The sequence below is a fragment of the Mus caroli genome, chromosome 18, assembly GCF_900094665.2.
Source record: "Mus caroli chromosome 18, CAROLI_EIJ_v1.1, whole genome shotgun sequence".
In the NCBI taxonomy this organism is placed as follows: Eukaryota; Metazoa; Chordata; class Mammalia; order Rodentia; family Muridae; genus Mus; species Mus caroli.
In genome coordinates, this window is record NC_034587.1 from 8,526,512 (window position 1) to 8,537,762 (window position 11,251).

At 48.4% G+C, this 11,251-nt stretch overlaps 1 protein-coding gene across 2 annotated transcripts in view; it reads left to right on the forward strand.

The window, feature by feature from the left end:
• The window catches only part of Cables1 (Cdk5 and Abl enzyme substrate 1), a 110,830-nt gene that overhangs the window by 88,152 nt on the left and 11,427 nt on the right, over positions 1–11,251 (forward strand). For both annotated transcript variants that reach the window (XM_021150771.2, XM_021150772.2), the window contains 3 exons: positions 397–493; positions 1,714–1,870; positions 3,132–3,235. In XM_021150771.2, coding sequence (XP_021006430.1) covers positions 397–493; positions 1,714–1,870; positions 3,132–3,235 — 358 coding nt within the window. The remainder of the gene's footprint in view (positions 1–396; positions 494–1,713; positions 1,871–3,131; positions 3,236–11,251) is intronic.

Consider the following 11,251-nt stretch of genomic DNA (forward strand, 5'->3'; position numbering starts at 1 on the left):
GCTGATTCAGAAGAGTGCCGAGGAGCAGCTTCAGGAAGAAGGCAGCACTAGCTCCCTCCCAAGAGACCCACTGTCCCCAGCACTCAGGACATATATAACCCCCAGCCGTGTCTCAAAACACAGGGGCCGTGCTGAGGATAATGGTAACCAAGGGCTTCCAAGACCCACCTTCTTCTCACATCCTGTTTGTTTGGATTTTGCTTACAGGAAAGTGATGGAGGGAGAGGGAGAGACAGAGCAGTGTTCCCGGGGACACCTCTAGCAACCCCGAAGGAGAGGCAAATGATCACCCCACCGCATGGGTCACTTTATCAGTGTGGCTGTGCCGTCTCATGCAGTAATTGCCATTCTTTGGGAAACACACAAAAGCACTTTCTCTTGGCTTGTCCTTCCCAGGGACCTGAAGTTGGATGGAGGGAGACAATCAGCAGGGGCCATGAGCCTGAAGGAGATCATCGGCCTTGAAGGTGTGGAACTGGGTGCCAATGGGAAGGTAAGGTTTCCGAGTTCTGAGACTGCAGATACCTCGAGACCCATAGTGCAAGGGCAGAGAGCTAGACCCTAAGACCTACTTGCATGGCTAGGGCAAGTGGGGCTGATTCCCAGGTGCACTGTGCCATGCCACCTAGCTCTACCAGTGTGCAGACAGAAACCTGCTGAGACAGTAGCTGGGCAGGAAACATGGCAGGAGGTCTGCAGGTCTGTGTGTTTCTTTGCTAACACTGTCTACAGCTCTTTGTGCAGTACACAAACACTCACGAATACATTCACAATACAGAAACACTCACGAATACATTCACAATACCGAAACACTCACGAGTGTACATTCCAGGATTGAGTGATGCTTTGTATGTCTATAAACTAGAACTTTTTGGCTTCTTGTAATCCCAAGAAGTCCAGAGCTCCTCAGCCCCACACAGTGACCACTAAGCCCTCATTGCTCCTGTATCCACCATACAGTGAGCCACCAGGCTGAAGCCCAAGGAGCAACCTTTTAAAGATGAACTGGACTTTCTGATACTGGGTATAGGGAGGCTCCATAAACCCCCAAAAGCCTGTGCTTCTCTGGGGAAACTGTCCCAGAATAGTGTGCTTGCAGTTGAGCTCCTTACCCAAGGGCATCTGCCATGACATGATCCCTAGTTCAAGCTGCATGGGGGCTTTGTACAAGGTGTCTCCTGGGGCAGGCAAGTAAAGAGAAATGTGCTCACGGTGACACCTTCCTTCTCGGGGTGAGTGCCCACCTTGGAGTGAGGAATTCTGGGGTAGAGTTGAGTCATGATAAGTACCTGTGGGGAAGCGTGATAGGAGCCTTCAGCCCTTATCAGAGATTCCTGAAGCCCTCTTTTGGATTATGAGATGAAGTGCATCTTAAACTTCATGCATGACTCAGCATTTCAGCGCATTTGGAGGCAGCACCTTGTCACCTGACATGTGGACATTTTGCCATCAACCAGGCATAGTTAAAGCAAATGGATCAGTTACATCGAGCATAGTCTGGCGTCTGCTCAGGTGAGGGCTGGGTATGAGTGTAGCACACATTTGGCAGAAGCAGATACCAAATGAGCTGTGTTTTCCAACGCCATGGGACTCTAGGATTATATGATTTTCAAAAAGCAAACCTAATCTTACAGTAGCAACAGGGCTTGTCTAGAATGCAAACCCTGCCTCCCCTGGCATAACCACTGCTCTGTATGTGTTCCTCCCTTTCAGACAGTGTCTTATACCCAGTTTCTACTACCCACAAATGCCTTTGGGAACCGTAGAAATACCATAGACTCCACCGCCTCCTTCTCCCAGTTTCGGAGCCTGAGCCACCGAAGCCTCTCCATGGGCCGGGCTGGCAGCACCCAGGGGAGCCTTGATGCAGGTAACTGTGACTCAGGGATTTTGGTGGTTCAAGGTAGGGAGTTGCCTTGCTTTACAGGGCAGATGGGGTCTCCAGTTGTGTTGGTTAGAAGACAGACTGCAGGTGAGGTTGAGGGGTGGGGGCATATCTCAGGCCACACAGGCTCACACACATATGCACATATGGATGCATGCACATGTGCGTAAGCACACACACATACAAACACCAGCGAAGACCTCTATAATTGGTTGCTCAGTTACCACACCCAAGGCAAACTTTTGTGGAAAAGCCAAAGCTGATACAGTCTCTCAGCCTTTTCGCCCCTGTTCACCTGTGCTGCTGCGTCTGCCTTCGCATCTTTCCATATCCCTAGGTCCTGCATTTGCCCACACTTAGATATAAAGATACAAACTCTTCCAGAGAAATTCCTGGTGAGGACTAGGGAAACGGCTGGCAAAGAGCTTACCATGGAAATGTGAGGGCCTGGGTTCACATCCCTAGCACGCATGTCAAGGACAGGAATGTGCTCTGTGCTCGTAATCCTAACACGAGGGAACTAGAAGGCAGACCACTGAGTTTCCCTGGCCACAAGTCTAGCAATGTTGGTAAACTCAAGGCTTAATAAAAGACCCTGTCTCAAAAGATATGGTAAAAAAGTAACTGAGAAAGAATTCTGACATCAATCTCTGGTCTCCACACACACCTGTACACAAACACACAAACTCATGCATACTTACCACACACGTGCACATGCATGCGTGCACACACACAGGAAATTCCAAGTGAAAGTAAAGTTCCGTAGGTCAGCCAGCCCCGTCCTACTGTTCCCGCCACCTGCAAAAGTCCCTGAGGCTACTATGATTGGAACATGACTCACAGACAGTAACCTATCTGGCTTTTGCCCAGGTCATAGCACTGAATGACACAACTTTCTCTGCAACCTGAGAGAAGAGGCTGGTGTAGGGCTGGCTGCATTCTGTGACCCACAGGGGTTCCAAACGTCACATGTGGGAATTTTTTGTGTTCTTCCAGGTCAGGGAAATGGACACATAATTTGCTAATGTAGAAAAAAAATCAGTGGTAAGAACCTGCCAGCCTTTTGTGGGTGCATGGATCTCATGGCCATGCAGAGATGACCCCTAAACATTAGGACCATTGGTGTGACTCTGTGACAGATGGTCCTGAAGCCACCTTGACCTTACTGGGTGTCTCGGCATTCTCCGAGCAGCCTCAGGCTCAAGAGTGCAGGGCCCCTAATTACCACTGTGCTTGTGATGTTCAGGAAGTGACCTGGGAGACTTTATGGACTATGACCCAAACCTCCTGGATGACCCCCAGTGGCCTTGCGGCAAGCACAAGCGAGTTCTGACCTTCCCTTCATACATGGTGAGTAGTCCCTGGTAGTGGCTGACTGGCTGGGTAGTGCCCATAGCCTCCCGAAATGGCCCCAGGTAGCTCACTGGAGTTTGTGCCTAGGACATTTAGTGCCGGCTGCAGGATTCTGCCTAGCTGGCCTGGGAATGCCGCTGTCAGAGATTGAGAAGGGACAATGCAGTAGACTCAGTTTTCCATTCCTTCACTCCTGAGCATGTACATCCCCAGGCTCCCCTAGGGAAGGAGCTGGCCATTCCCTGGGAGCACCAAGTTCAAGTTGAGCTGTTTTGATCATCCCAGTGACTGTTGCATATACTCCAAACCAACAGCTGGTACTAGGAAAGCTGCCACAGAACATAAAAGTAGATCATAGGTGTTACACAGGAGTGCTTCCCTTCTGTGTGTATTGCATAGGACACAGGTGTAACATGTGAGAGCTTCCCTTGTGTATTACACACGACACTAAATAGGTCCCCATTCTATAATTTTGATTACGCTTTCTGGCAGCTCACCTCCCCTACTGTATCCTTCCATAGACACACCCCTTCTTTTGGTAGATCTCTCCAAATTCAGGGGAGCAGGAATGAGCCTCCTGTGCAGAGAAGTGAACTGACCAGACCTGTCATCCCAGACACTCAGCATCTGCAGAGAAAATATCTGCCTAGATGCCCCACCTCTCCCTAGCTTGCCCTGCTATCAGGCATATCCTCCTCTGGGTCACTCCATCTGCTCCTTTTAGAAATCCTACCCTCGACAGGCAGTGGTGGTGCACGCCTTTAATCCCAGCACTCGGGAGGCAGAGGCAGGCGGATTTCCAAGTTTGAAGCCAGCCTGGTCTACAAAGTGAGTTCCAGGACAGCCAGGGCTATACAGAGAAACCCTGTCTCGGGGAGGGGGGGGGCGGAATAAAAAAGAAAGAAAGAAATCCTACCCTCAGCATCGAGCCCAAGGACTCTCACGGTGGCCTTCATTGTCTACAGATGCCACAGGGCAAAGCAACTCAGGGTTAGGGTCAGGGTTAGAAGCACCAGGGAGCACTGGGGCCTTTGCCCGTTACTTTCAGCATTTCTAGTTCAGAGTCCTGCTGAGCCACGTTTAATTTAAAGTGGCCCTTGCCCTCAGTCTTCTATTCTTATCCCTCAAACCACAGTTGTGTATAGGGACTGTTGTGTTTCCTCCTCCTCCTCTTCCTCTTCTTCCTCCTCTTGCTTCTTTTTCTATTCTGTGATCTGTCAATCCAAGAAGCAAAACCAAGATTCATTGATCTTTGAAATTCCAGCACTTAGATGTTCAGTAAGTGACAAAAGCCCTTGTTAAAGGAGCCACTGAAACATTGTCATTTGCGTGAGAACATGTATTTTCACTGTGGGTCCCACTTTATGAACGTTCGCTTTATTAAGTGACTCGGGCAGGAAACTGTGGCTCTGAATGCTAGTGCGACCTTTTGCTGTTGACAGGAAGTGGGGTGCTGAGCCTCCAGCTCCCGACTCAGGTCTCAGCTCACTGGCTTTGCCTGGTTGCTTCTAAATGTCCTGTTCCTATGCAGTCAGCCATTCTTTGACCAGAACATCAACATATGTCTAGAGGTTCGAGACAGTATAAAGGCGTGTTGCTTATGGCTGATGGTGGGTACTGCAAGGGACTCTCCTATGGAGATATCAGGTCTGGTGACAACACTGGCCTCCCTCAGACAAGCCTGGCAGGTGCCAGAGCTATTTGTCCTTAGATTATTTCATTGTGAACTTTGAAGTTCTGAGCCACAGTGTATACACATTCACGTGCCTATGGCTAATTTGTCCCCTCAGACACTTGGGTGACTTTCCAGGTAAGAATATATGTCCAGCTCATCTCATTCTGTGTTCCTAAGTGGGTCATTGTTCATGTGTTCACGCTGGGCTGTGCAGTCTGTGCTTCCACTAAGAGCCAATGCCTTACAGAGCACCATTACTCCGTGGCTGCATTTCTTAGTTCTAGGCATGAGGCTTCTCCCCTTCCAGCCTGGCCTTAGACATTAGTACTTTTGATAAAAGATAGGCCATCCATTCTTTTGTGTTATCACCTAGGTTTTTTTAAATTGGATATTTTCTTTATTTACATTTCAAATGTTATCCCCTTCCCACCCCACCCCCAAACTCCCTATCCCATCCTCCCTCCCCCTGCTCTTAGGAGGGTGTTCCTCCACCCATCCACCTACTTGCACCTCCCACCCTGAGTTCCCCTACACTGGGGCATCTATCAAGCCTTCATAGGACCAAGGACCTCTCCTGATGCCTGACAAGGCCATCCTCTGCTACATATGCAGCTGGAGCCATGTGTACTCCTTTGCTGATGGCTTAGTCCCTGGGAGCTCTTGGGGGACTGATTGATTGATATTGTTCTTCCTGTGGGGTTGCAATCCCCTTTATCTCCTTCAATTCTTCTTCTAACTCCTCTGTTGGAGACCCTGCGCTCAGTCCAATGGTTGGCAGTGAGCATCTGTCTCTTTATTTGTCAGGCTCTAGCAGGTCCTCTCAGGAGACAGCCATTTCAGGCTCCTTTCAGCATGCATGTCATTTAGATTGTTGACAGCTTCAGGCCAGCTTCTCCAACTCAGAGGAGCCTACAGGATACAGGGAATATGCATTGACCTTGTAGAAACTCTAGTTTGTTCTTGTAGGTTTGCTTGACTTTTGTAGGCTAGGAGCCAATCTAGAATTTCCTTATTCAGCAAATGCAATAGCTATCCTACTATGTGCTGGGCTGCTTGCTTCCTCATTCATCAGAGAACTAACTAAGTCACAGCCCCCATTCTCACTGGCCTCCAAAGACTGAGTGGAACAGTCCAACAGCAAACAAGTAGACAAAGACTACAGTCATGACAAGAGTATGCATATCATCCTGAAAATGTGATAGGGGTTGACAAGGAGGGTCAGGTAGATTCCCATGTGGAAAAGCAAGAGTGTGTGCAGGAAGTGGGGTTGAGACCATAGAGTGACGACCCTGCATCTGTAATAGGCTGGTAACTCCCAAGAGGCTCAGTAAGAGCTGGAGTTATTTGAGCAGGTTGCTGAAGGGCCCTCTGTGGAGAGAATATCTTGTGTATTCTATGGATGCCTCACCAGTCCATTAAAAACCTGTGGCCTATAGGAAAGGCTAGAATAGAAGGTGGAACATCCTGGAGGCAGAAGGGATTCTGGGACAGAGCCAGGCATGGGAGATTCTCCAGGCAGATATGACTAGATGAACGAATGGTACCTGAGCACAGGTAACCAGCCATGTGGCAGAATGTAGATTAGAGTAAATGGGCTGTAATAAGTTATGATGTAGTCAGAGAAGAGCCTGGCTATATGGCCAAGGTATTTGTAAATATATTTTGAGTCTGAGTCTTATTTCTGAGAGCATAGGGCTGGGAGGAAGAACGAGGACCAAATGTCTATAAATGGTTCCCCACATTGGGTGCCAAAATGTTGTGGTAAAAATTAATTTGGGGTTTCTACTCTACCTTTGATCATTCAGTTCTCAAATAAAAGACATAAAACCTTTATATTTATTTATTTATTTATTTTTAAAGATTTATTTATTTAATGTAAGTACAGTGTAGCTGTCTTCAGACACACCAGAAGAGGGCATCAGATCTCATTACAGGTGGTTGTGAGCCACCATGTGGTTGCTGGGATTTGAACTTCGGACCTTCGGAAAAGCAGTCGGGTGCTCTTACCCACTGAGCCATCTCACCAGCCCAACCTTTATATTTATAATTAGCCTTAAAAGCAACAGAGCTGGTAGGTGCCAACCTTCCCTGCTATTGTGTCTGCTTCCCTGTCAATAACCCTGCCATGGCACTAGCCTTGCCATATTCTTCCAGGGCTGCTCATACTCCAGCTGGCTGGCCCTCATGGCTATGCACTCACAATTCACCTACCCCATGGTGTGTTTTCTCTTCACCTCTCTCTTCTCTCCTCCTCGTGGTCTCTGCCTCAGGCCTCAAGCCTTGGAACGGAAACTGCCTACCTCTCCTCTGCCCAGCTACAGGCTGTCGGCATCTTTATTTAACCAATAGTTTAAAATGAAGGAGCAAGCATCACTTGGTGTACATGGAGGATCTCCTCCTCCCTGAGGCAGCCAGGCTAGTATTGAGCATTACAATACATAGCAATAGACCAAACCTCCCAGCCTTCTCTAGAAGCTTGAGGCACACCGGGAGGATTGGGAAGCTCTGCTCACACTGACTGTCACCCATTCCATTGGACAGTGCCAGGTCTGGGAGGCTGGGCTCTGCTGTCTGGGGCCCCTGCACTTCCTACTCCACTTGTACTGGCTCATGAGAACAGGTCCCAGGGACTGTTTTGTCTCTTGAGGCCACAGTCCAGGATGGACCATCTCGGTGGAGGACCCCCACCTGAGACCTTGAGACTGTTGTCTAGTGTTAGGGCTGTGCTATGAATTTCAGGCTCTATTACAGCCATTTTAAGTGTGCAGTCTCATGAATTCTGTCACTGTCCTTCGATCTCCCTTTTTCTAGTTCCCGGTGCCTGCTTCAACTGTGCTGATTCTAGTTTAATCTAGTCTAGATTAGATTAATTCTAGTCACATCTTCCCAGTGACTCTTCAGTGCCTGGCTCTGTCGCAGAGTTCTTTCTGCCTCCTGGATGTTCCACCTTCTATTCTAGCCTTTCCTATAGGCCATTGGTTTCTTAATTGACAGGTGAGGCGAGGCCCATCTGATTTCTAATTTCCTCAGTAAGACTGCCACTATTCTGATTTCTGGAACTGTATTTGGTCACCTACCCTGGAGGTTTGTATACATGGAATTACATAGGCTGTATACTTTCTTTGGTCCATGACACAACGTGGTATTAGTGAGATTCACCCACAGACTTGTATTTATTTGCTGAGTGGTGTTGGAAACACAGTTTATCCATTCTCCTGTTGATGGCCACTCTGGTTGTCTCTGGTATAGGGCTATCGTGAGAACAGCTGCTGTCAGTGTTCTCCACATGGCTCAGTGTGGGCATTTGTGTCCTTTTCTCTTGCATAAGTACCTGGGATGGGTCACTCAGCATCACCCACCAGGCTGTGGATGGATCTATGCTCTCACTGTTCTTGTTCTTAGTGAAATGACAAAAAGCCGCGTGACACCTTCTGTGGGAGGGGCTACAGGGGAAATCCTCCACTTCCAGAGTAGAAGTGACACTGTTTAACGTGGTCTTGCACCTTCTTACATCTGCAGTTTTAATTGTTGACCCAGCATGTCACTCCCACGCTCACCTATCATGAAAAGACGAAACTCATATGTTGAACTTGAAACCTCGGGGCCAGGTATGAGGACCACAGGGTTGCTACCTATGGTCCAGCCCGCAAAGGCGTCATAGAAGGTGACCACAGACCAGGAAAGCCGTCATTGGAGGTGACCACAGACCATGAGCGCTGCCTGACTGCGTGCAGGTTCTTGTAGGCTATTAGCTAATGTGCAGCCACAGAGGACAGGTGGTTCCTGTCAGAACCCAGGCTTCCTGTGCCCACTGCCTTCTGTATCTTTAAGTTTCACTAGAGGGTTGGTCTTCCTCGTTAGCACCTTGGCAGCTTGTGATGGTTTTCATTGTTGCCTTGCTTTTTCTTCTTCTTTTATGGGTGTTGAAAACAATTAAGAAGAGAATGTAAGAAAGAACTGTAGTAAGGTCAACACAATTAACCCTGTGCGAATGAATGGACCTATGAATCCTTTTCATCTTTCTCATCCTGCTCTGCCATGAGAAGGAAAAGTGACAGACACTCTTAATGATGTCTGTAGACACCCACGTCTTAGCAGAACACCTGTAGGATGGGTCTCTGATAATATTACTCTTCTCCCATTTACCTGATTCTGACCTTTGCTCAGTATCCCTGCATTGCCCATAAACTGTAGACATATATCCTAGAATTCAGTTTTCCAGGACACTGTGAAATGCTGAGCACGTAGGGAACTCAGAAAAAAAAAAATGGTGAACTCATTCAGCCTGCTTGGTGCCCAGGTTCTGCCCCTGCTCCCAGAGATAGAATTCTTATTATAATTGCTTACTTTTTTTTGTTTTTTTATATTAACATAATTAAAAAAAAATTTATTAGATATTGTCTTTATTTACATTTCAAATGTTATCCCCTTTCCTAGTTTCCCCTCTGAAAATCCCCTATCCCCTTCTCCTTCTCCCTGCTCCCCAACCCACCTACTCCCATTCCCAGTCCTGGCATTCCCCTATACTGGGGCATAGAACCTTCACAGGACCTAGGACCTCTCCTCCCATTGATGACTGACTTGGCCATCCTCAGCTACATATGCAGCTAGAGCCACATGCTCCACCATGTGTTTTCTTTGGTTGGTGGTTTGGTTCCCAGGAGCTCTGAGGATACTGATTAGTTCATATTGATGTTCCTCCTATGGGGCTTCAGACCCCTTCAGCTCCTTGGGTACTTTCTCTGGCTCCTTCATTGGGGACCTTGTGCTCTGTCTAATGGATGATTGTGAGCATCCACTTCTATATTTGCCAGGCACTGGCAAAGGCCCTCAGGAGACAGCTATACCAGGCTCCTGTCATCAGGCTTTTGTTGGCATTTGCGTGGGTTTGGTGGTTGTTTATGGGATGGATCCCCAAGTGGGGCAGTCTCTGGATGGTTGTTCCTTTAGTCTCTGCTCCAAACTTTGTCTCTGTAACTCCTTCCATGGGTATTTTATTCCCCCTTCTAAGAAGGATTCTGTGCTTCTGGGCTAATATCCACTTATCAGTGAGTGCATATCATGTGAGTTCTTTTGTGATTGGGTTACCTCACTCAAGATGATATCCTCCAGATCCATCCATTTGTCTAAGAATTTCATAAACTCATTGTTTTTAATAGCTGAGTAGTACTCCATTGTGTATTGGTTTGTTTTTGTTTTGGTTTGGTTTTGGTTTTTGGTTTTAAAGCATTATATTGGTGGCTTAGGTGCTCACCTGACTGCAGAATATCCAAGATGTGAAGCATCTGCAGTTTGTCAATTGTCTGACAGTGTGCGTGCCTCCCAAGGCATGATGACCCCACAGTATGACCAGCCCCATATAACAGTAGTAACTGAGCACCACTTTCTTCAAGGTGCCTGTGCTCCGGGGGTGGAAGGGCACCAAAGGCAGCCCCAAGCTTCTTAATCCACAAACCCATCCCCAGGGTTTCCTTACCGTTTTCTCTTGTTCTCAGAACAAGGATTAAATGCATGGGACAGCTGAAATGCCCATCTGCTGCTGGTTAGACAGATTTCGTCTCTAGCCATCACCTGCTTAATTACCTGAGCAAGCAGAGCATCTGCCTTCCTGCTGCCCCACCAAAATGAGACTGCTGATGGCTATCCGGCTGCCACAGTCAAAGCAGAACTGAGTGCTGATGTTTGCGGGGCTGGAAGGAGCTGCCCACATCACTGGTACTACTCCTTCCTTTTAAGGTGTGGTGGGGAAACTGAGGCAGTCTCCCTTCCTTGGGATGTTCCCACCCAGGGTAGGGTCGAAGTCTGACCCCGAGAGACAGTAGCAGAGAAGGCAGCCTACCTACCCCTGTTCAGAGCTGCCTATGAGGATGCTCTGAGGAGAGAGACCAGAGCTCCACCAGACCCTGATAGCTCTAAACACTCAGTCCTCCAGGATCTTTGCTGAGGCATGTGACTCCCGCCCCTCTGCTCCTGCACTCTAAGGGGCCTTCTCTTCACAGCATCACAGCTGGTGCTGTGAGCTGGAGGGAATCCAAGCTCAACTCCTTGGAGGCCCCTCCTTCACAGGTCAAGGAGGAATAATTCTAAAAGGCAGTGTGCCCCAGTGTCTACAGTAGATACTTAGACCAAAACAACCAAGCTATTTTTTTTAATCTTTTCAGGGTTCTTTTCAGGGCTCTCTCTCTCTCTCTCTCTCTCTCTCTCTCTCTCTCTCTCTCTCTCTCTCTCCCTCCCTCCCCCCTCCCCCCTCTCCCCTCTCCCCTCTCTCCTTGCCCCTTGCCCCTTGCCCCTTTCCCCTTTCCCTCTCTCCCTCCCTCTCCCTCCCTCTCTCTCCTTCC